This window comes from Stegostoma tigrinum, chromosome 21 (assembly GCF_030684315.1).
Source record: "Stegostoma tigrinum isolate sSteTig4 chromosome 21, sSteTig4.hap1, whole genome shotgun sequence".
Taxonomy (NCBI): domain Eukaryota; kingdom Metazoa; phylum Chordata; class Chondrichthyes; order Orectolobiformes; family Stegostomatidae; genus Stegostoma; species Stegostoma tigrinum.
The window spans coordinates 31,642,349-31,667,848 of NC_081374.1; the positions used below are offsets into that span (position 1 = coordinate 31,642,349).

A 25,500-nucleotide genomic window follows, 5' to 3' on the forward strand; every position below is an offset into this window, starting at 1 on the left:
GGGGTGGGTGAAGCTGCAGATAAAGTGGGGGGTGGGGGCATGAAGGCAGAATGGTGGCGATAGGCTGACACTGGTGGTAGGTACGACCTGGTTGATCAATGGATAGGATGAATTCATTTGGTGGCTGGAAGAGAACGTCAGAAGTTGGAATGGAAGGGAGGAGTTGGGGCTGGAAGGTGATCTGAGGGATGGGGGAGGAATACGTTATTTGAAACTGGACAACTCAATAAGGTGTTGCTCTTCAAATTTGTATTCCGAATAGCTGCAACACTGGAGGAAGCCAAGGACGGACATGTAAGAGGGGGAGTGGGCCAGGCAGTTGAAGTGGGCAGTGACCGGGAGGTTAGATTGGCTGTTACGAGCCAGGCGGAGATGCTCAGCGAAACAGCCACCTAGTCTGCATTTGGTCTCACCAACATAGAGAGGACCACATTGGAGTCACTGGATGCAGTAGACTAGGTTGGAGGTGATGCAGCTGAAGCTCTGTCTCACATGGAATGACTGTTTATGGCCATGAATGGAGGTGAAGGAAGTGGTATGTGGGCAGGTGTTACATCTTTTATGGTGACAGGAGACGGTACTGGGTAGAGTGAAGTGGTTGATGGGGTCTGATGAAGGGAGGATTCCTTGCACAAGGTGGAGAGAAGTGGAAGTGAAGGATGTTCCAGATGGTGGAGTCTAATTAGTGTTCATTGAAGCATTTGAAGACAATACATTGGATACAGAGGCTGGTGGGGTGCAAAGTGAGGGCAAGGGGAACCTATCTTTATTATGTCGTGGTCAAGAGCTGTGGAGCAGAGAATGGAGGAGGGCTGTCTGGATGACAGAGGGGGAGAAAAGAGCATTGTTTAAAAAAGGCGGACATCCGGGGTGCTTGGGAGTCAAACATCTCCTCGTCAAAGCAGATGCAATGGAGACAGAAGAATTTGGAAAACTGGATGAATTTTTTGCAGGATACAGGATGGGAGGAGGTGTAGTCTTGTAGCTATGGGAGTCTGTAGGCTTACAGTAAAGGTTTGTCCATGAACTGTCGCCGGAAATGGAAACGGAGAGGTCAGAAAAGGGGATGGAGATGCCTGAGATAGACCAAGTGAATTTGAGGGCGGAGTGGAAGTTGTTAGCAAAGTCAATGACCTGCTCCAGTTCAGCCTGGGTGCTGGATGCAACACCGATGTAGTTATCAATCTAACAGCGAAAGAGTTAAAGAACAGTACTGGTGTACACACTAAAGAGGGACTGTTCAACAGAACCAACAAAAAGACAGGGGCAGCTGGGGCCATGGCAGTGCCTGTGGCCACCTCCTGGATTTGGAGAAACTGGGAAGAATTGAAGGAAAACTTATTGAGTGTGAGGACTAGTTTGGTGAGGCGGAGGAGATTATTTGTGGGGTGGCAGTGGAGGCTCTGTTGGAGAGGAGAAAACTGAGGGTCTGCAGGCCATCCTTGTGGGGTATGGGCATGTATAGGAATTGAGCGCCCATAGTAAAGATGAAGCACTGGGGGCCTGGGAACTTGAAGTTCCCAAATCGGTGGACGGTATGGTTTGTGTCCTGGATGTAGATGGGGAGTACCTGGACCAAGGGAGAGAGAATGGAGTCAAGGTAAAAAATAACAATTTATTTTGGCCCGGTAACTATTTCCTGGGATCTTTGGGCAAACTCTGGAAGGACACTAAGTAAATTTGCTTGTTTATTTTTTAGGATGGGAAACAGTCTAGAAATGTAAAGCACTACTGGTACTCATCCTGGCCAGATCACAAGACTCCAGATACAGCACAATCACTCTTGGATCTCATACATGAAGTTGAAGAAAGTAGACAAGCTGCAGGAAACAGGGGTCCCATTATAGTTCATTGCAGGTGAGAAACCATTTTAAGTAACTCCCAGGTGTAGCAAATCTACCCATAATAGGCAGAGGAAACATGACAATATGTGACTGTGAGTGCTTGGTGGGTCAATGAAGATGCAAGTTTGACTACTTTGTGTTATTTTTGCCTCATCTTAGTTTTTATCACAAAAAATGCTCACACATTTTCCAACAAGCAATATCACTCAGAAATATGAAAATTTATTCTCCATTGCCTTTAGGAAAACAGCTAAGCAGTCACATATGTCCTCATTATTGAAATGCTATTGCACAGTCAATGCAGTAAGATTTCAATTTATAATGCTTTGAGAAATAATGTCTGTACCTTAATCAAAATGGCAGCATTGACTGTATTTAGTTTGCACTTATGCATCGTTGTACTATGATTTGAAATCAAGGGACGAATTTTGGATTTGTGCTTGGACTCCAATGTCAAGAGCAAATGTAGGATTCATTCTTGGTCACTGATCAGTAATTTTCCCCCAACCATCCAGTTAGTGGGCAGAGGAGATTTCACTGTCCCAAAACCCTTCATCATGAAAGGAGCTACAGCTTGGCCTGGAAGAGGTTTGCACTCCCATACTGATGTACTTTATCAACAATTTGAAAGAAATTTTAAAAAAGGAATGTTTTGTTTTGGCTAGACCATCATTGTGAAGAGGAGTCCCCAGTGACTATAGCCGTGATCATGTATTTGAAGACGGCTCATGGTCAGCTCAGAACAGAGCCTCCAACTTACATTATGTCACCTCCAGGCAGCTGGCTTGTTCCTGATGCTGAAGGTGTCTTGCAAGGTGGCTGTGAATTCAAGTTGTTCTGATAGTTAACTGAATTAACATGTAAACTACTTTAGCAACTTATTTCCAATCTTATCCTTTTAATGTAAAGTGCAAATTTATCTATCTGCCTGTCTCTATTTTGCCCCCACATTGGCATCAAATTCAGTGCTAATTTCCACCTCATGAATCCTTTTAATGTTGAAAGTAACTGTTGCATTTAGTGCAGGGATTGGGAGGACAGGCTGTTTCATTGCTACCAGCATTGGGTGTCAACAGATAAAGGAGACCAACGAAGTGGACATTCTTGGAATTGTGTGTCAGATGCGGACAGACAGGTCAGTGTTGATGCTTTCAAGATTTCTAAAATCAATATTCAATATGTTGTGTGGTTTAAGGAGTAGATAGACATTTTTAGACCGTAACATTTCCAATTTTAGCTTCAGATGTCAATGTCATGTACTGTTAACACAAAATATAGCACACCTACTTACCAGTTGCAACAAGTAATAAGATGCTATCCTATCAACATCAGAAACACTTCATCTCATTTTATTAAAATTCCATATAATCCAATGTTTGTACAAATCGAGATTCAATTTCTGCCAAATTATTACATGCAATCATGTTGCTTCATCTGCCTACAAAACAAATACTTTTCAAAATAAATTTTATTGTTGTACCATGCCTTCACATATTCTGAGAATATGAAAGGCACTACGTCTGACTATTGCCTAATATTCTTCACTTTTCAAATTAGGTACCACTTTTAAATCATTCTTCTATCTGTGTCTATGCTAAATATAGTCTACCTCCAAGTTACTTACTAAAGCACTCTCAAACTCTCAACTATCCAACCTTTATCCTCTGTTCAACATAATAATCTTTCAATTATTAATCTGTTCAGCAACTCCCTATTGTTGATTCAGTAAAACAGCAATTTTCTTACACTCTGACCATTCCCATTAGTATTGTCTCCAATTCCATGCCTTCAAGCCCAGAGGATGCAGTTTTAACTGTGTTTGATGCACAATAGGTGAGATGTTCAGCACTAGATTTGCCTGAGAATGTTGATCATGACTGTGCCACATGCTTCACTTTTAAAATGACTCTCCGCTCCGGGAAGTTTTCCCTACAGCCATTCCTTTTCTCTGGCCGCTTTTTCCTAAATCCCAACTAGTGCAATAAGCTTTTAGGTTTCATGCTGCTGAGATTGTTACTATCCTCTTGTCCATCCCGACATTTGGCTTGCCAAGGGTCTTCTCACCATGGTTCTGAAACAATGTTTTTTTGTAGCATCGTTCGCATCATATTGTATCTGAGTTATTCTTGCTCATGGGACCCTTAGCCTGCCCCTAGACTCCATTCTGACAAAGGAAGGTGAATATTAATGTTAATTGATGGATTTGTGACAAAATATTTCAAGATTGTTTTGCTGGTTTAAGATTTAATTTGCTGAAATTTGTTGTCTCAATAAGACTGACCATGACCTCATGTCAAAAATTGAGAGATTCTGCCAATTACTCTAGTGCTGGAACTTTCTCTAAATTATACTCAGTTTCCTTGGCACATAGCTCTAATAAATACAATTTAAAAGTTTTCATATTGAAAGTCACTTTATTTATATAAACAGACTAGTATGCACCAATTAAAAATAAAAATGGTTAATTATTTTAAGCCAGTTTCAAAAACTTAAGTCTAATTGCTCACCTATTAAGTATGTTTATTTTTGCTGAACTATCAAATTTCAGCCTGATTAATAAAATTAGGTGAGGTTACTACTCTTAAATATATCAACTTTTGTTTTTTATGAAAAACTGATCTGTTATATTCTGTTACTTTGTCCAATTGCATGAGTAATGGAAGGCTTGAGTTCAAGAATATGCCAATTAATTTTATTGGAAACTTGAACCATAGCCTATCCAACACTTTTTCAGTGTAATTTTCCAATTGCGGGTAAAACGGAAACACTATCATTTTGCTCACTACTTCCAAATCCAAATGATTTACACACATTGAGAATAAAAATTGTCCAATCAATGGCAAACATTGAAACCTTCTTAAATCTATTGAAACTCATATGCCTTAATTGATTGTATCATGTCCATTAACCAACTGCCTAAGAATGATTCCACTTTTCTTCTTATATTCTGGATTGATTTCTAATAAGTGTCTTGTGAGACACCTCATCAACACTTTGTAACAATACAATTATATCTCACTTTTAGTAAGTCTCATTCTATTGTTTATTCAAAAATGAATTCTCAAGTTGATATTTACCATACCTGTACTGTTCCTGATTAATATAGGTATGTATAAAAGCTCACTAATTTCACTGTGAATTACTGATTCTTTGTCTGAATTTTTACTCCTGAGTGGGGAGCATGAGATGTTCAATTTTACAACAAAAGCAGAAATTGCTGGAGAAATTCAATAGGTCTTGCAGCATCTTCTTTTGCAGTTCTAAAGCAAAGTCTTGAAATGTTACCTCTACCTTCTCTCCAAGATGCTGCCACATTTGCTGAGTTCCTCCAGCTATTTCTGTTTTTGCTTCAATTTTCAGCATCTGTAGTTGTTTGTCTAATTTTTAGTGAAGTTTTCCAATCCCACCTTGGGAGAAACTTCCCCAAAGAGTGGAAATTTCATTCTGTGGTGAGAGCAGGGACAGTTATAAATGGAGTCATTTTCTTCATGAGATCAGGATTAGAATCTGGTCTATATATTTGAAGTTCTCCCTTTTCAGTTGCAAGAGTGTTGCATGGAAATTACAATAACTGTCAGACATGAGTAGCAATGATTGGTATGAGAGTTTATTTAATGCAGTGAAGTCAGTAGTAGATATCTTAAATCTATTCAATTTCATCTCAGCATGGTCTCTGAGTGCTGCCTCTGCTGTGTTCCAATTGAGTTAGAATAGACAGTGTGAGGTCAAATGCTAGTGAGTGGGGTCATGAGTTAGCAAAGGTACTGTTAGGGGCTATGGGCTTGAATGAGTTTCATGTGTTTTCAGTATTTCTTAGTTGGCACAGGAGATATAAGAGGCCATGGAGACGAGTGGAGGAACACATGTTGCCATTGACTTTATTAGAGGCCATTGGAAGTGGATAGGTGACATGCATTGGCCTGAGATGGCCTGGATGGTTTGTGGGAACTAGTTAAGAAAGAAGAATATTGCAAAAGGCTGAGGACTATAATGGAAAAATGCAAATAAGATGAGGCCCCAAATAACAGAAGTGGGCCTTTTAACAAGCATCCCCTTTACTCTCAGCAGCTTTGTCTCCACCATCTCACTATTTCCAGGGACAGCAAACCTAGTTCCAGCATGTACCCACCCACTCTCCACGAACTAAGATATCACAATCGAAGGCGTTTTTTTTTCTGGTTGGTTGGGGAGTAAGAAATTTCCCCAGCTCTGTAAGCTTCCCTTATGAGTGAAAATCTGGGCCAGGGATTAAGAAGCGCTTAATAAAGTAGAGGCAGTTTTCCTCACTGTTTATTCTCCTGGAATGCAGTAGAGATGCTTGATGTTGACATCCACTAAAGTGAGAAGTTTCCTACATTTCAAATATCTAAATTTTTCACTGTGACGGGTTCAACAGTCTTCCCTAAGAATTATGAATGACAAGCAGTTTGGATTTGGGACTCTGTCTGTTTCCATAAATGCTGACAGATATCCTGTGTATTTCCAGCATCGACAGTACTTTACTTTTATTTTCAAAATACTCACTTTCTAATTGGAAATTATGTTTTAAAGTTGCTGGTTGGGAATAATATAAGGAGTTCAAATTTATCTAAAATTCCCTGGTATCAAAATGCAAAACATCTATCTTATTTCTTAGGTAATGAAATGTGAGGCTGGATGAACACAGCAGGCCCAGCAGCATCTCAGGAGCACAAAAGCTGACGTTTCGGGCCTAGACCCTTCATCAGAGAGGGAGATGGGGAGAGGGAACTGGAATAAATAGGGAGAGAGGGGGAGGCGGACCGAAGATGGAGAGAAAAGAAGATAGGTGGAGAGGAGAGTATATGTGGGGAGGTAGGGAGGGGATAGGTCAGTCCAGGGAAGACGGACAGGTCAAGGAGGTGGGATGAGGTTAGTAGGTAGGAGATGGAGGTGCGGCTTGGGGTGGGAGGAAGGGATGGGTGAGAAGAAGAACAGGTTAGGGAGGCAGAGACAGGTTGGACTGGTTTTGGGATGCAGTGGATGGAGGGGAAGAGCTGGGCTGGTTGTGTGGTGCAGTGGGGGGAGGGGACGAACTGGGCTGGTTTTGGGATGCGGTGGGGGAAGGGGAGATTTTGAAGCTGGTGAAGTCCACATTGATACCATTGGGCTGCAGGGCTCCCAAGCGGAATATGAGTTGCTGTTCCTGCAACCTTCGGGTGGCATCATTGTGGCAGTGCAGGAGGCCCATGATGGACATGTCATCTAAAGAATGGGCGGGGGAGTGGAAATGGTTTGCGACTGGGAGGTGCAGTTGTTTATTGCGAACTGAGCGAAGGTGTTCTGCAAAGCGGTCCCCAAGCCTCTGCTTGGTTTCCCCAATGTAGAGGAAGCCACACCGGGTACAGTGGATGCAGTATACCACATTGGCAGATGTGCAGGTGAACCTCTGCTTAATGTGGAAAGTCATCTTGGGGCCTGGGATAGGGGTGAGGGAGGAGGTGTGGGGGCAAGTGTAGCATTTCCTGCGGTTGCAGGGGAAGGTGCCGGGTGTGGTGGGGTTGGAGGGCAGTGTGGAGTGAACAAGGGAGTCATGGAGAGAGTGGTCTCTCCGGAAAGCAGACAGGGGTGGGGATGGAAAAATGTCTTGGGTGGTGGGGTCGGATTGTAGATGGTGGAAGTGTCGGAAGATGATGCGTTGTATCAGGAGGTTGGTGGGGTGGTGTGTGAGAACGAGGTGGATCCTCTTTGGGCGGTTGTGGCGGGGGCGGGGTGTGAGGGATGTATTGTGGGAAATGCGGGAGATGCGGCCAAGGACGTTCTCGACCACTGTGGGGGGAAAGTTGCAGCCCTTGAAGAACTTGGACATCTGGGATGTGCGGGAGTGGAATGCCTCATCATGGGAGCAGATGCGGCGGAGGCGGAGGAATTGGGAATAGGGGATGGAATTTTTGCAGGAGGGTGGGTGGGAGGAGGTGTATTTTAGGTAGCTGTGGGAGTCGGTGGGCTTGAAATGGACATCAGTTACAAGCTGGTTGCCTGAGATGGAGACTGAGAGGTCCAGGAAGGTGAGGGATGTGCTGGAGATGGCCCAGGTGAACTGAAGGTTGGGGTGGAAGGTGTTGGTGAAGTGCATGAACTGTTTGAGCTCCTCTGGGGAGCAAGAGGCAGCGCTGATACAGTCATCAATATAACGGAGGAAGAGGTGGGGTTTGGGGCCTGTGTAGGTGCAGAAGAGGGACTTATTTCTTAAATGTGTTTCTAAAAACTGCTCGATTCTTCACCTCACATTCTTTATTTATTTATTTTAGGCAATTCTGTGCAATATAATTCATTCTTTTACAATAGAATTCAAGATTATGAACAAAATGTCCTTCCACTGCTTGCATATCCAGTAAAGATCCAATTACTTTAAGTTACACTATTGCATTAAAATGGATCACAGCACACCAGAACAGAGTTACTGTGTTCAATCAATAATCTGACATCTAATTTCCATATTCTGAAACTCACAGCTGAATTAATTTGAAATAATATTAGCTGTGTAAAGATCTCATATGACTTGTTTCACAAATATTATATGGCTTACTCAACTTTTTTCTTTTAGGGGTGGAATGATCCAGACAAGTGAGCAATATCAATTCTTGCATCAAACATTATCTCTTTATCAAAGCAATCTCTCGAAGAAATCTGATTCAACTTCAACTACAAAGTGAAGTGCATTTCTATTTAATAAGACCATGATGAATGTTTCAAATAAAATGTATCTAGACAACAAAAGAGTATAATATCATGAATGTGACAGCAGAAAATATACTTCAGCAATTGCATTACTTTAATTTTACGGTACAGTAGATTTCCATTTATCTGTAATGTAAGATATTAAAGCTGTGATCCTTAAATGTTTATCAGCGGTTCAATGGTATTTCCAACAGCATTTCAGAATAAGATTCTGACCATTTTTCTGATTAGATTTTGCATAATGGTTGTCTATCTTTAACGCATCACCTTTATGTTTTATGCTGTATTTGCTATTTAACAAAGCACAGAGAACTCTACAGAAACATAAAAAGGATAAAGATTTATTTCATCCAAATTTATGCTGTTAAATCTAATTCAAAATGTGTTAAGGTTCCACCAAGTTTTTTCTTAAATAATTTGCAACACACCTGACGCCCTGCCTCTATTTAACTAGGAAGATTATTGTAGTACAGAATGACGTATTCACGTTTTGTCAGTTCAGCAACCACATCACTGCAAGTGCCACAATCATTAAAGTGCTATGACAAAAGTGCCTCAACCCAGCTTCAAGGAAAATCCCATACAAAACTGCTGTACAGTAGCAGTTAGAGAGCTGTTTTCTTTGAAAGGAGTTTTATACATTGAAGAGAGACTTCTGCAAGTTAAAAAATGGTTGAATACCATTCATTTTCAATTTTAGTGATTTAGAGCGCAACAATATGACAATAATGCAATAATTTATGTACGTGGTCCAATCATCATCACCCTTTCTGTAATACCGGCAAAATCTTTCCTTACTCAAAAACCCAGCATGTCCTGAAATGTACATAAATTTTGTGTGGTGTATTTGTTTAATAAGGGATGACATTGAAAACAGTTGGAAAACTGAACAATTAGATAAAATAAGAAAGAGTGAGGACTTTGGAAATTACATCCTTTCTGTAGCATTTCAAATCCCAAAAGGTATTGTGAAACATCCACTAAAGCCTATGTCAAGAGGATCAAGTTACTTTGCCAACTATTTGGATAAACATTGACTTGTGGCGGAATTGTTTCGTTTTTTGTAGAGATGCATTTCCTCATCAGTTAAATATCAAGTAGCACGGAAGGAATCTGAAAATGCCACATGCTGACCGCTCCCGCCCTGAGACATATGTGAATTTTGCTTGTTGGAGGAGAAGAATACAATTGCTGGGTAGGGAGTAATCACAAGCCACTAATAACTTGACGACATTACTGTGTCTGCGAATTCATTCAATTATTCTCCCCTCAGCAGAATTTATGTTTTCACATTTCATTTCAAGCATTAGAACCCACTTGAGCAGAACAGAAATTTTCAAATGCCAAGCACCAATATTCTAACAAATGATGTGAATACAAACTTACATATTTTCCAATCCAATCAAGTTGATGGCTTTAGGCTACAAGTGACTGGATATATTGGTCACTACTTTTAATGCAGAAAATTATTAAACCATTGTAATATGCTATCGTATTGTATTTTCCTGAATTATTTGCCAACAGGGCCCTGGGTCAGTTATTTACATATATTGACATCTGTTGTCCCCATGGAAAATTTAAAATCCAGAATTTGGTGGTGTTGGAAAATTTGAAAATTGAAAACCTTTCCCTGCCATCAGTCAGTATAGCATCTAATTGTAGTTACCACAATTGTTAGTTGGAATGGACATCTAGCATGTTTATCAGTAAGTGATGCCAGAAATTACTGCAGACGTCTCCTTCAATGTAATAATTATCCTTAACTCTGTCTTCATTTCAGGTAAAATTTAGCTTCATTTCATAATTTTATATGTTTTTTAGTAAATACCAGAATAAATGGAAAGTTATTGTAAATAATGCATTGCAACTTCCAAAATGGAGACCAATTTATTTTTATACGTACTTTTCATATTGCAAATTAAAATAACAACATTTTTACAGCTTTTAATAAAAATCATATTTTTTTTTAAAAATTCAGTACTTAATGAAACTACCAAACTGGATTTAATTTTGTTTCGGGTCTTTATTTTTTGTGAAGCAAAATGAAAAAAAAAATTCTGATTTGCACATTAGATATTGTGCTCTTCTGTGTAACATAATGGAATTTGTAATGTTGAAAAATGTATTGAATAAGTTGTGATTTTTCACTTTTGTGTTATTTCTTTGAGTGTGCTGCTAAATTGTTGTATTGATAAGTAACTTAAATTTGCACAGCTTGATTCTTTTACCCTATAGTGTTTACACTGGTTATAGGCAAATATGATTTGATATCATGTTACAAAAGGATGGGTTTCCTCCTGTTAATAATTATAGAAAAACAATTCTCTGTACTATGATTACCCTATTCTTTTAAGTAAACGCATTGAAAACAGGATTTTTATTCTGCTGTCTGTATGTAATTGACATTCAGAAATAGAAAAAGACAAATGGTTAAGATGAAAATATTGGGTGTACCTGACCAGAAACTTGGGACCAAATTCTCAAACATTCTTACATAAATTCTGAAGCATGATCTGATTTTGCACTGAGATTTTATTTTTACTGGATGCTGTCAAAACTTGGGACACACTCAATGCAGCTGTGGATTTGTAAACCTATTCGCCCACCTCTCAGTACTGCACTGGGATGACTAGTCAACCCAATTACATATTTGTGATGTCCACTTTGAGAGCAATATACTCCATTTGTCAACTCAGTTTGCGTAAGGCACAAATAAAAGGACATTAGATTTATTTTGTTACTAACTTTCCATGGAATGTTTACTCTGCCAAACGCCATGTAAATAAAGGAGGAACAATCCATGTTAATGAGACCAGAAGTCTGTCTGCTGTGTCTGTCTGATGGTGTCGCCTTTCATCACCCTATGGATGAGATATTGATGACACTATCTAGATATAACTGTTACTCTCTTGCCACAGAAGAGAAATGATTTGATCAGTTTGAACAGACTGCCCTGACTTGCCCCTCACTGTTGCTAGGCTATAATGCTGGAAGCCTCCTCATAGTCTTTTGGATGTACCTACACTACATGGTTTGCAGCAGTACAAGGAGGTGTTTCATTCCCACCTTCTCAAGGGTAGTTAGGGATAGGTAATGAATGCTATACTTCTGAGTGATACCCATATCCAATGAATAAAGAAACCACTGTTACATTAAGGGCTGACAGGCCATCTCTGCCATGCTGCATTTCCAACATGTTGACGGAATCCTTTCTGGCAGATGGCTTATTGTCTGTTTAAGGGCACAAAATTCCTGGTGCATTCACAAAAGCAACAATGCCTTAAAACATCAACAACTAAAGAGGAAATATAATCCTAAGATAAAGTATGGTAATGGTATTCCCCAGATAAGGCTAAAAAAATTTGAATTTGAAATATCCAAAGATTGTCTAATATAAAAACTTTGTCATTCCATTTATCATGTTGTTTTTATCTTGCCAATTGCCCATAAGGTGAAAGAAACAAAAAAAAACTCTTGTGCTTGTTTAGATCAGAAAGCTGACTAACTTAGTTCTAAGGTGCATTTACTAATAAGCACAGAGAGGGGGAAATGCAACAATTTAGGGCAATGTAGTTGCACTTTTAAATTTGGTGAAATCATACTTTTTTTTCACACATCTAAGTCTCCCACTAAGACTTCCAATTCTTCAGTTTCAGTTTAAATCATTCTTTAAGTCCAAGCCAGGTTACACGAATGCCATTTATATCTATTAACTATTATTGTTAAATAGTGAGTAAAATGTTCTGATCATTGCCATCGTTAAATAAAATGACTACTTGCCTTTGTATTAGAAAGCTTATTTTGAGATGTTGAAAAGTTCCTTTCCAGTACCAAATTCTTGACTGCCACTTTTGAAGAATTCTATTATTTATAATGTATGAAATTAAAAAAAAATTCTATACAACGTTTCTGTTGTCATGATTGTTGATTGTACTTCAAATCTGCAGGATTTTCTGCTTATGATGAGAAAAAATGTAGACATTGATCTGAATTTCCCCTTGTACAGTTATGTGTGATGATGCTGTCACTTTAAAAAGGTTATTTTGTCCTTGGTTTGTTTTTGAAGAGAAGTTGTGAAGGCCGAGGTACTGAACTGGCTACTGCAAACGACTTATGTAAGTAACTTAGGAGTCCTTTAGGTTTTTTTTTAACAGTTGGAACAATGGAAGGGGAATAGCCAGTTCTCACAGTCCAGGCTTTCCAGTGTCTTTTAGCTTTAGCAGTAGGAAATGTTTGGGTTCCTGGAAAAGTTGGAGCTATAATGAATGATTCCTATATGCTACTTTCCCTGAAATTTCTCTTGATGTTCTTTCCTTCTGTATTGGACAACTGTATGTAAGAATGTGTATCTGAATTTACCTTTTGCCAAGGGGTCTGTTTATGGAATGTTACTATATTGGAACAGTTAATTATCAACAGATACTGTATCTATTATTCAGTTAAGTTTTCCAATGGTTAAGGTCACCTGTTGGGAGTTTCTATAGGCCTTTGGAAAGTTCCAGAGATGTAGAGGAACGGATTGCAAAGATGATTCATGATAGGAGCAAAAGTAACAGGATAGTTGTTATGAGGGACTTTAATTTTCCAAATATTGACTAGAAATGCTATAGTTTGAGTACTTTATTTGGGTCAGTTTTTGTCCAATGTGTGCAGGAGGGTTTCCTGACACAGTATGTGGATAGGCCAACATGAGGCAAGGCCACATTGGATTTGGTACTGGGTATTGAACCAGGCCAGGTGTTAGATTTGGAGGTAGGTGAGCACTTTGGTGATAGTGACCACAATTCGGTTAAGTTTACTTTAGCAATGGAAAGTGTTGGGTGTATACCGTTATAGCTGGGGGAAAGGCAATTAGGCAAGATTTAAGATGCACAGGGTGGGGAAGGAAACTGCAGGGACTGGGTACAATTGAAATGTGGAGCTTGTTCAAGGAACAGCTACTGCGTGTCCTTGATAAGTGTGTACCTGTCAGGCAGGGAGGAAGTGGTTGAGCGGGGGAACAGTGGCTTTCTAAAGAAGTTGAGTCTCTTGTCAAGCAGAAGAAGGAGGCTTTTGTAAAGATGAGGCATGAAGGCTCTGTTAGGGCACTTGAGAGTTACAAATTAGCCAGGAAGGATCTAAAGAGAGAGCTCAGAAGAGCCAGAAAGGGGCATGAGAAGTCTTTGGCAGGTAGCATCAAGGAAAACCCTAAAGCTTTCTATAGGCATGTCAGGAATAAAAGAATGACTAGGGCCAGTCAAAGACAGTAGTGGGAAGTTGTGAGTGGAGTCTGAAGAGATAGGCGAGGTGGCTAAATGAATATTTTTCATCAGTATTCACGCATGAAAAAGACAATATTGTCAAGGAGAATACTGAGATACAGGCTATTAGACTAGACGGGATTGAGGTTCATAACGAGGAGGTGTTAGCAATTCTGGAAAGTGTGAAAGTAGACCAGTCCCCTGGGCCAGATAGGATTTATCCTAGGATTCTCTGGAGAGCTAGGAAGAAGATTGCAGAGCTTTTGGCTTTGATTTTTAAGTTGCCATTGCCTACAGGAATAGTGCCAGAAGACTGGAGGATGGCAAGTGCTATCCCTTTATTCAAGAAGGGGAGTAGAGACAACCCAAATAATTATAGACCAGTGAGCCTTACTTGGGTTGTGGGTAAAATGTTGGAAAGGATTATAAGAGATAGGATTTATAATCATCTAGAAAAGAAAAATTTGATTAAGGATAGTCAACATGGTTTTGTGAAGGGTAGGTTGTGTCTCACAAACCTTATTGAGTTCTTTGTGACTGTGACCAAACAGGTGGAAGAGGGTAAAGCGGTTGATGTGGTGAATACGGATTTCAGTATACTATTTGATAAAGTTCCTCATAGTAGGCTATTGCAGAAAATATGGAAGCATGGGAATGAGGGTAATTTAGCAGCTTGGATCAGAAATTGGCTAGCTGCAAGAAGACAGAAGGTGGTGGTTGATGGAAAATGTTCATCCTGGAGTTCAGTTACTAGTGGTGTACCGCAAGGATCTGCTTTGGGGCCACTGCTGTTTGTCATTTTTATAAATGACCTGGGGGAGGGCGTAAAAAGATGGGTGAGTAAATTTGCAGATGATACTAAAGTCAGTGGAGTTGTGGATAGTGCGGAAGAATGTTGTAGGTTACAGAGGGACATAATTAATCTGCAGAGCTGGGCTGAGAGGTGGCAAATGGAGTTTAATGCAGAAAAGTGTGAGGTGATTCACATTGGAAGGAGTAACAGGAATACAGAGTACTGGGCTAATGGTGAGATTCTTCGTAGTATGGATGAGCAGAGAGATCTTGATGTCCATGTGCATAGATCCCTGAAGGTTGCCACCCAGGTTGTTAGGGTTGTCAAGAAGGCATACTGTGTGTTAGGTTTTATTGGTAGACAGATTGAGTTTCAGAGCCATGAAGTCATGTTGCAGCTGTACAAATCTCTGGTGTGGCCACACTTGGAGTATTGAGTACAGTTCTGGTCACTGCATTATAGGAAGGATGAGGAAGCATTGGAAAAGGTACAGAGGAAATTTACTAGGATGTTGCTTGGTATGGAGGGAAGGTCTTATGAGTAAAGCCTGAGGGACTTGAGGCTGTTTTCATTAGAGAGAAGAAGGTTAAGAGGCGACTTAATAGAGATGCACAAGATGATCAGAGGATTAGACAGGGTGGGCAGCGAGAGTGTTTTTCCTTGGATGGTGATGGCTAGCATGAGGGAACTTAGCTTTAAATTGAGGGTTGATAGATATAGGACAGATGTCAGAGGTAGGTTCGTTACTCAGAGAGTAGTAAGGGCGTGGAATGCCCTGCCTGCAGCATTAGTAGATTCAACAACGTTAACAGCATTTAAATGGTCATTGGATAAACATATGGATGATAATGGAATAACATAGGTTAGATGGACTTCACATTGGTTTCACAGGTAGGCGCAATATCGAGGGCCGAAGGGCCTTTACTGTGCTGTAATGTTCTATGTTCTATTCCTCTTTCTTTTGTTAGTATTTTAATTGTACTGTTTAAATAAATTGTGTTTCACTTAATGTTGAGTAGTTTGGCCAGTTGCATTGCATCTGGAACACTCACTTCACATCCACCTTTAAACTAAGAAAATGTTAGTGCCTGGGCTCAAAGATAATGGGAACTGCAGATGCTGGAGAATCCAAGATAACAAAGTGTGAAGCTGGATGAACACAGCAGGCCCAGCAGCATGAGATGCTGCTGGGCCTGCTGTGCTCATCCAGTTTCACACTTTGTAATCTTAGTGCCTGGGCTACCTTCTTGAAATATTTTGAGTGGGTCTGGTCTGGTCCAAAACACATGATAGTAATAAAATTGTGACATTCAATGTTTGGCTTCCATCACCTGATATAAATATGCGGGAAAAACATGGACTAAAATAGTTTCAAAGGGAAACAAAAAGCATTGACTTAAAAATGTCTGCAGTAATTATTTGACTACAGGTTCATGACTATGGTTCATGAAACTATCATTTACATATATTGCATATTATGTTACCCTCCCTTTTCTCTCTGGAGCACTATTTCCTTTTTAACAATTTACTGGTATTCAAGAGTGTTTGACGTCATATCTTTATTAGATTTTCTCTGGGTTAAAAAAGTAGTAGAATTTTTAGTCCTTTCATTCACTGTTTAGGAATGAGAAAGAACTGAAATTAGCGTGTTATCCAAAAAGGACTGAAACCGAATAGACAAGAAGACACCTATACCCCTTATATTGGCTAACATTGGTACAATAATTTTCACATATCAGGGATGAAAGGCACCACCTGTAATTTTCTAGCCTGAAGAAGAGTTGTATTGGTCTCAAACCTCTATATCTCTTCCCCTGTCCATAGTTGCTGCCAGAGGTTCCCCAGCATTTATGCTTTTATGATTACTCTTTTTATGGGTTTCCAGCATCTGCCCTAGTTTGCTTTCATTAAAAATAAGGGGCTCAGGCATTGGAAAACACAAACCTGCTGGATTTCAGGAAGTTTCTTTTGGCAGATCATAAGAGATGGATTTATGATGAGAACTGAAAAAGTGTTTCTCTCTCTCTGGCTCTCTCTCACTATTTCTTTCTCTCTAGAAGAACAAGGTCTGGTGACAAAGCAAATTAGGAAACATCTGAATACAGAGAACTTAAGGATATCTACAATATTTATAGATCCAGGACATCCCTAACCAAATTTGGTCTCAAATCAAAACCCAACACCTCAAGAATAAACTTAAAACTGTTATTTTTTTTGGCTGGACTCTACCCTTTTTAACATTTTACTTATGTCAGTCTGTGTTTGAATGTTTTACTAGTCTTTGTTTCTTTTTCTCTGAGTCAAACAACAAAGAGAATTTGTCTTCCTTTCACTTAAGAAAACCTTGTAACTGGCTCCTTATTGTTTCCAGTGATCCAGTTAACTGCATTTTCACAGGAAAAAAGTAGAGCTGCACACTCTATTAATATTAAACCTTTGTTGTGGTCAACTTAGGAAGTTGAAAATAGGGAAGCTGATACACCTCGCATCAACTGGTCACAATAACACCATTGGATTACATTGCATCTTGGTATAGGAATTTTAGGAATGATTCAAACTGAAATCTATTCCTAGAAGAAATAAAGCTTTCAACAAGGTTTGCACACCTGGTTTTCAGAAGTAAGCAAATTTCAGGCTTTTTGGCCAAAAGTCCCAAAATGTTGCACACTTCAGTTCCCATGTCCTAGACTGTAGGTCCCCTTCCTTCCTACCAATAGACAATGGTGATGCTAGTAGTATTTTTTTTGTCTGAACACAGTGAAAACATTAACACAACTGTATTGACACAGAAAACAATATGACAGGATGACAATTAGTTTCACTAGACTTTTTCACTCTCTGTAAGTAAATAAATTCTGAAACCCTCACAGATGTTCTTTATACGCCTTGATATGTGAGCAAGATCTTTAAAACAGAGAAAATATATGAATGACAACAGGACAATATAAATCTATTTAATTCTGGAGACAGGCATACCCCTTAGATTAATTACATCAAATTTTTCCTGTGGAAAGGGGCAGGAGGATATGGCCACAAGTCAGGCAGGTATGATGATCCAAAATTTAAGTTTGGAAGACCTTTGGCCAGTGTCCTTATCAAATAGGTACAAGATTTCTTCTCCCTGTGTGGATGAGAGCGCAGGGAGGATGAGGAAACTGATCACAGCATTTATCCAGTTATGATGGTCTGTATGGATTCCAACAACACAAGTAGAACAAGGAAAGAAATTCTGCTGTGGGATTAAGACCAGAACCACAAAGGTAATAATCACTACCAGAACTATGTGCAAATTGGTGTAAAATAAATTAGCTTAGAGAGGTAAAGGCATGGTTCAGATTTATGTGGCCCTGACACTCCTACTACATAGAGAGAGATTTTCCATTGTTTGCATTTCATTTTAATAGTGTTGGGACCAGTGACCTAGGGGATCATATAACTAGGTTTGTAGGTAAGCCTTTAAACTAAATCATGTTGGTGAGCATTCAATTGAAGGGAAGTTTAAAAATTCAAAACGAAACCAAAGAGCTGAGGTGCAGTTTACAATAGAAGCAAACAATATTCGAAGTACCTACTAACCTCATCCCACCTCCTTGACCTGTCCGTCTTCCCTGGAACCTACTAACCTCATCCCACCTCCTTGACCTGTCCGTCTTCCCTGGACTGACCTATCCCCTCCCTACCTCCCCACCTATACTCTCTCCACCTATCTTCTTTACTCTCCATCTTTGGTCCGCCTCCCCCTCTCTCCCTATTTATTCCAGCTCCCTCTCCCCATCCCCCTCTCTGATGAAGGGTCTAGGCCCGAAACGTCAGCTTTTGTGCTCCTGAGATGCTGCTTGGCCTGCTGTGTTCATCCAGCCTCACATTTTATTATCTTGGAATTCTCCAGCATCTGCAGTTCCCATTATCTCCAATATTCGAAGCATGACAGGAAGGGTGGAAATATATGTAAAAGAATACAACAGGAATTCAAACAGAGCAAGTAATAATGGTTAAAAAAACAAAGCTTAAAGCTTTTCATCTGAATATACACAACATTTGCAACAAGAGAGATTAGTTTTCAGCACAAACAGAAATAAATGAACATGATGACCTCTATTACCAAGTCACAGAGACCAAGGAAATGTAGTAGCTTTGTTCTGAAGGAAATAGGTGAATGAAAGAAATAAGTGAGGAGATTGTAGAGGCATTGCGAATGATCTTTTCAGGAATCATTGGAGCCAGGGAGGGACCCAGAGAGCTGGAAAATTGCTAATGTAACACCCCTGTTTAAGAAAGGAGGGAGGCAGAAGACAGGAAACTATAGGTTAGTTAGCCTGATCTCTGTCATTTGTAAGATTTTACAGCCCATTACTCAGGATGAGATTGTGGAGTATTGGAAGTACATGGGAAAATAGAGGTGGGTTAGCATGGTTTCATCAAGGGGAAGTCATTTCTGACAGATCGGTTTAAAATCTTTGAGGAGATGATGAGCAAGTTAGTCAAATGAGAGGCAATGGACATAGTATATTTGGATTTTCAGAAAACCTGGACAAAGTGCTATGCAGGAGGCTGCTAAATAGGTTAAAAGCACAGCATGTTAATGGCAAGGTACGAACAAGGATAGAGGATTGGCTGACTCGAGAAGGCAGAGAGTGAGAATAAAGGGTCTTTCTCAGAATGGCAACCAGTGACTAGTGGGTTCAAATTATACATTAATGATTTGGATGAAGGAACTGAGGCATTGTTGTTAAGTTTACAGATGACAGAAAGATAAGTGGAGGGACAGGTGGTGTTGAGGAAGACAGAAGGCAGCAAAAGGACTTAGAGAGGCTAGGAGAATGTGCAAAGAAGTAGTAGGTGAAATATAATGTGGAAAAGTGTGAGATTATGTGCATTGGTAGTAAGAATGGAAGTCTCGACTATTTTTTAAATGGGGAAAAGTTTCAAAAATCTGAGACTCCTAGTTCAGGATTCTATCAATGTTCACATGCAGGCTCAGTTGGCAGTTAGAAAGGCAAATACAATGTTAGTATTCTTTTCAAGGAGGCCAGAATATAAGTGCAGAGATGTACTGCTGAGACTGTTTAGGACTCTGGTCAGCGTACGTTTGGAATACTGTGAGCAGTTTTCTAAGGAAGAATGCTTTGGTATTGAAGGTGGTCCAGAGGAGGTTTACAAGAATAATCCTGGGAATGAAGGACTTGTTTTTTGAGAAGTGTTTGAGGATGCTGCCCTGTATATGGTGGAGTTTAGAAAAAAAGAAAATATTAAATGTTGATGAATTGATAAATCTAAAATACTCTGATATTTTTCAATGCTTCACTTGTATTTGTGCTTTTAAAATGATTTAGTATTTAGAGATATTTTCCAACATGCACTTGTTAAAAAAAATTAGTAAGTACAGTCACCACTAGACTATGGCATGTCTTTAAGTAAGCTGACATGTATGTGACAGCTATAAATCAACAGCACTGCAAAGGCCAAAGATGACAACAGCTGATCACATAAACAGACGTTGTACTTACCATACATTCTGTCCTGGATGAAAATCTGACTGCTGCTGTAAATCCATGGTACATAATCTTTCTCATAAATTGTAAAATCTTTCTTGTATCTACAAATAGATATGTGTATGTTTGACCATTTGCTTGAATTCTATTTAGAGCTAGAACTGTCACTTCTAAATCTTACTTTGTAACGAGCATGATCAGATTTTACAAAGCACTTTGTACCATTAAACATTTTCCTTCTCTTCTGTAAGTTTTGGAATACAAATTCATCTCAGGTAGCTTTGAAAATGTTTGATAACAAATCAACTTCATCCTATTTTCTCTTCCGCCCATGACTAATATGTACACCACTAGCTCATATCGCTGTTCAATAGCTGCTTGTTGTTCTCTGGCATGTCTCTCTGAATGCATTAGGAAGCTATCAATTATGGCGAGATATCATAGTTGAATCCAATACAGATCCCACTAGACATGGGGTTGCAAAGAAGAAGAAGAAGCGAATGTTATAGTAATTAGCAACAGGAACTCTGGCTGACTTCTTCTGTTCCTATCCGCCATTCCTATTCATACTGTACTTAAAGAAACTGCCTAATTTCAGTGTCTTCGTTGAAGTTCAAATGAGATAATTCAGCAAAGAAGGCAACTGAACTGTAAATTTTCCTGGTTTTTATAGCACAGTTTAATGTAACTTTAAAACATTTATTAATAGGATGTGGGTGTCTTTAGCTAGTGCATTTATTGTGCTTAGCATTTACCATAGGAGCACAAGATATGTGAGAAGTAGGCCATTCAGCCCATTAAGTCTGTACGTCATTCAATGAGATCACGGCTGATCTGATAATCCTTAACTCACCTACCAACATCTAAATCAAACACAAATTACAACTAACATTCAATGTTCCACCTCACTCTCAAATACTTAGCATTAAAACATTTGTTTAATGCTATTGCACTTACTCATCACTGCCATTTACTCATTTACTGCTGCTGCACTTATACTCACATCTTAGTTTGCACACGCTGCCAACCATGACAGTCACACAAACAAGTTACACCCCATTGCCAGGTTTTCTTCTGTTTAAGAGGATAAATCCAATGGCTAGGCAGAGGCAAAACGATCTAACAAGAGGTGTGCAGTTGCACGCCTTTATCCCAGTGGAGAATATAAAATACCCCTATCATTGGCATAATCATTAAGAGGTTTGGTTGAAATTATGCTTGTATGCCCATATTTAAGCCTCCTTCTCACACTCACTCATCCTCATTCTCCTCTGATTTATAAATTGGCTGGTGGTGTGGACATGACCCTCTTGCTTTGTTTCTCTCTTACATTGTGCCTGTCTCTTTTCAGACGCCCAAGGACGACCACTTGGTCTGTTAATGCTGGAAAAGCAACAAATGGAAGAATATATTAAAGAATCGCTATTATTCTTTTTCACACTCATAACTACAAATGCATATACTGACATGATTCATACTCCAGAGGATAACTTAGACAGGACATCTATAATTAGTGAGATTCCAGGCATGAGCGGCCTGTAGCTAGAGAGGTCACATGTCGTACTGGTTTCCAACTGGCAGGAGCATAAGGGCATGAAAGAGTTCTGTTGCAGAGAGCTCAGATGAGCACATTGATCGGTTAGACTGCAGAAGACTACAGGTTTACACAGTGAAATGTAAGTTGCATTAGCAGAAAATCTTCAGACAATGTCAAAGAGCATAGAGGAGACGAGTACGAACTTGTTAGAAATTTTAAACAGAGATTTGAGTCATTGTTTCTAATCCCAAAGTTGTTGCCAAATCCACCAATAAACTTGTGGACCCACCTTTCAGCAGTATCTGATGCCTGAAATTCCAGATCCCGTTACAGAAAAGTAGAAGCTCAGAGTCTTGTTTTCTTTTCTTCTTTATTCATTCACAGGATAAGAGTGTCACCGGTTAGACCAGCATTTATTGTCTATCCCTAATTACCCAGAGGGCAATTAAGAGTGAGCCACATTGTTGTGGGTCTGGAGTCACATGTAAGCAGATCAGGTAGGGATGACAGTTTTCTTCCCTAAAGGACATTAGTGAACCAGATGGATTTTTCCCCAAAAATTGGTAATGGATTCACAGTCATCATTGGATCGCTAATTCCAGATATTTATTGAATTCAAATTCCACCGTCTGCCATGGCACTCAGGTCCGAGAACATTATCTGAGTCTCGGGATGAACAGTCCAGTGATAATATCACTAGGCCATCACCTCCCTTTGCGCTGAATGCTTGGCCTTTCTTACATCATGATCATGCATAGCTTTGTTCAAAGTGCTTGCAGAGTGGCACAGCAGATGAGCAATCTATCTGACAACACTTTATGAGGATTATTCCTGGTGAGTAGTAATGGTTTGATGGAGGATGATCGTGCTGTTCCTTTCTCAGGAAGACAGTTTTTGTCCTCACACCATTGAGACAGTGTTCAAGCTGCTGCCTGTCAATCAACCAGCCCAAGCTTCTGGTGGCCATGTGAGATGGGGCAACTTGTGGCCTGGCCTTTGAATAATAACATTGCAACCTTTCATAAGGCAATATCTTACCCAGCAAGAGATACTGGCTAATGAGACTGTAGTGTTCTTTTGCTCAGCAGTGCCACAAGAGACTCCAGGAAAGGCAGCCATCAGATATAAGATAAGGGAATGACCTACATCATTGGCTGCAGAGTACTGGATATGAATTATAAAATGGTATGACTATGTCAAAACAAGGGCAGAGGGATGTCTTTTGGCAGACCCCTAGCTTTCCCAATTCCATGTCCTTCAATCAGGCATTAAGTAACTTAAGAACACCTCCTCCTAGCCCAGGAGACAACAGGTTTAATAGTCATACATATGCACAGACTGCATGGCAGGGGCCTGCCTACAACAGGATTAATACCGAGATCAGTTGGTGACTCTGAATTTTACACTTAAGGAACTCACTTTGTAGTGAAGTAGGAATGATGACAATGGATTTTCTTGCCTTGGACTTAGTCGTGGTGGACAGGGAATGGCCATGAGCTGAACATCTCCCAGACCCTCCCATCCTCCAAACACAGCACCAGAGATTGTGGAAGATTCTGCTCCAATGCACCATTTTGTACAAGCTGTAAAATCAAGACAAGCTAGAAATGTCCCATTAAGTGGGTAATAAATTGCAATCCCAGGGTTGATTCAAAAGGATTAACTAGCTGGTGAAGCATTTTAAAAGGGCTGGTCCATTCTTGCTCCTCATCATCTCTCCAAAATAGTCGGAAACAAGCGCTTAAGAATAACTTGGAGACGAGGCAAAAGTGACTTTGAAATTTAACCATTCAATATTCACTTCAGATCATCATCAGACCAGAGGCCTAAATATGGTGAAGATCCCTCTTTCTTTTGTTTCAAGTGGAGCGATGGCCTCATGTCAGTTGGGTCTTGAGGAACAAATAAATCGTAAAATTTGAGAGAAGAAATGTTTGTCTATCTCCATGTTCATCTTTAAAAAGCAGGCACTGAGCTGACAATAATCTCTCCAAATTATTTTGTTTGAGTGCTTCAAAATGTTGTACTTTGAAGCACACCGAAACCTTTCATTGGAATACTGCTCCCAGGACACTTTGTACAGGGAAAGCACAGATAGTCAAGCATCATTGAGGTCTACAGCACCAAAATAGGCCCTTCAACCTAGAGTCTGCATCAGTCAAAAACAGCTGCCTAACTGTTCCAATCCCATTTTTGAGCACTTGCATGCCTTTGTGTCTCAAGTGCATATTGAAAGACTTTTTAAAGGTTACAGACAGTGCATTCCAAATTCTCACCATCCTCTGGGTGAAAAGCTTTTCCTCACATCCCCTCTAAATTTCCTGCATCTTTCTTTAGATCTATGTGCCCTAGCCATTGAACCCTCCACCAAAGGGAAAAATTTCTTCCTGTGTACCCTGTCTATGCCCTCATAATTTTATCGACCTCAATCATGTTTACCCCTCAGAACCCTCTGCTCCAAGGAAAACTACCCTGTTCCATCCAATTTCTTTTCATACCTGAAACTGCCCAGCTCAAACAATATCCTGGTAAATCTCCCCTACACTCTCTCGAATACAATCACATGATTTACGGAATGTAGATGCCAGAACTGCACACAATACTCTAGCTGTGACCTAACCAACATTTTGTACACTCAGCTCAAGGGCTTGACTAAGTTTCAGCTCAAAGATCCTTGTCTGTCCTCTTACTACTCACCTATTTTGAGCCGACTTTGAATAATTACAGAATCACTGTCTTGTCTTGCCTTTTGGTACATTGCTTCCTGAGCCAGAGCTTAAAGGCACACAAATTGACTTGACTTGTGCAAAGCCAGGCAGCTTGTCGTGGTTGTCAGCAGTCAGTAATCATCAGTCAAGGGAGTAGATAAATTGTTACATGGCATCTCACATCTACAATACGTCTCAGCAGCAGTGTATCAAACATTCTGCATGTTCTTCAATCAAATGACCATGTCACAAAGTCTAAGGAGCACGGTCCTCAGTCAAATCAGACAGGTCACTTCAGATAGGCTGTCTCAATACAGTAGATTATAGGCACCACCAAACCTTAGTGCTTGAATACAGTCAGTTGACTACAGTCTTGATTTGAATACAGTCAGTGGGCCATAGTCAGTCCATTAGGTGCAGTGCAAACATGTGCGAGTCACAGGAAGTTGGAGGCTTGCACACAGATCTGGTCACTCATTAGTGGTCAGAGCTGTCCATCCAAGTCGACCAAGAGTCACGGCCTGGGATTGGCCTGAATAAAATTCATGCGGATTGGATCGAGCTATTATCAGAGTACACTATTATATTAGTGAAGCTGGAGAGATAAGTGCCTTTGGTTGCAGGCAGCAACCTGGGATGCTGAGGGAGCAAAAATTATGAAGAAGGGAAATTCAACAAGTAATCCTAGGTGATGTGGAGGTGATCATGCATTGTAGAACATGGGACATTGTCGGATCTGTGTCTGTACCACTGTGCTGCCAAGCAGGTGTATGGGTTGGTAGCAATGCAGCACAATGTGAGCATGACTGAAGTAGAGGACGCTGGGCTCAGGATGGCCAATAAAAGCTGTACATATAACTTCAGATGGTATGTGGAAACATGTTGAGAATCAGTACTGATGAGCTGGCTAATGAGTGCCAAGGAGCAAGGAACATAGAAGCTCAGGGATGCCCTTTGGTAACCAGACTGACCCTGAGTTTTACTGTGCCAAGCAGTACCTTAGTCACCTTCCCTATTCATTAGATGCAAGACACAGAAAATGGCAGTAACCAAACCTGGATGGACAGAGTTAACTTTTTTTTCATCTGAGCAATGTGATTCTCCTTCCGTGGACTATTGCATTTATCAGTCATGTTCGTGGTGCAAATTGAAGTCACCTGTAATCATAGGGTTGTGCACATCTTTGC

General features: G+C 40.1%; 1 protein-coding gene across 3 annotated transcripts in view; it reads left to right on the forward strand.

Moving 5' to 3' along the window:
• Positions 1 to 10,475, forward strand: part of LOC125462719 (receptor-type tyrosine-protein phosphatase R-like) — a 90,658-nt gene extending 80,183 nt beyond the window's left edge. For all 3 annotated transcript variants that reach the window (XM_059653224.1, XM_048552991.2, XM_048552992.2), the window contains 3 exons: positions 1,700 to 1,857; positions 2,866 to 2,979; positions 8,410 to 10,475. In XM_059653224.1, the coding sequence (XP_059509207.1) occupies positions 1,700 to 1,857; positions 2,866 to 2,979; positions 8,410 to 8,518 (381 nt within the window). In that variant the 3' untranslated portion in view covers positions 8,519 to 10,475. The remainder of the gene's footprint in view (positions 1 to 1,699; positions 1,858 to 2,865; positions 2,980 to 8,409) is intronic.
• The last annotated feature ends 15,025 nt before the right edge of the window (positions 10,476 to 25,500 follow it).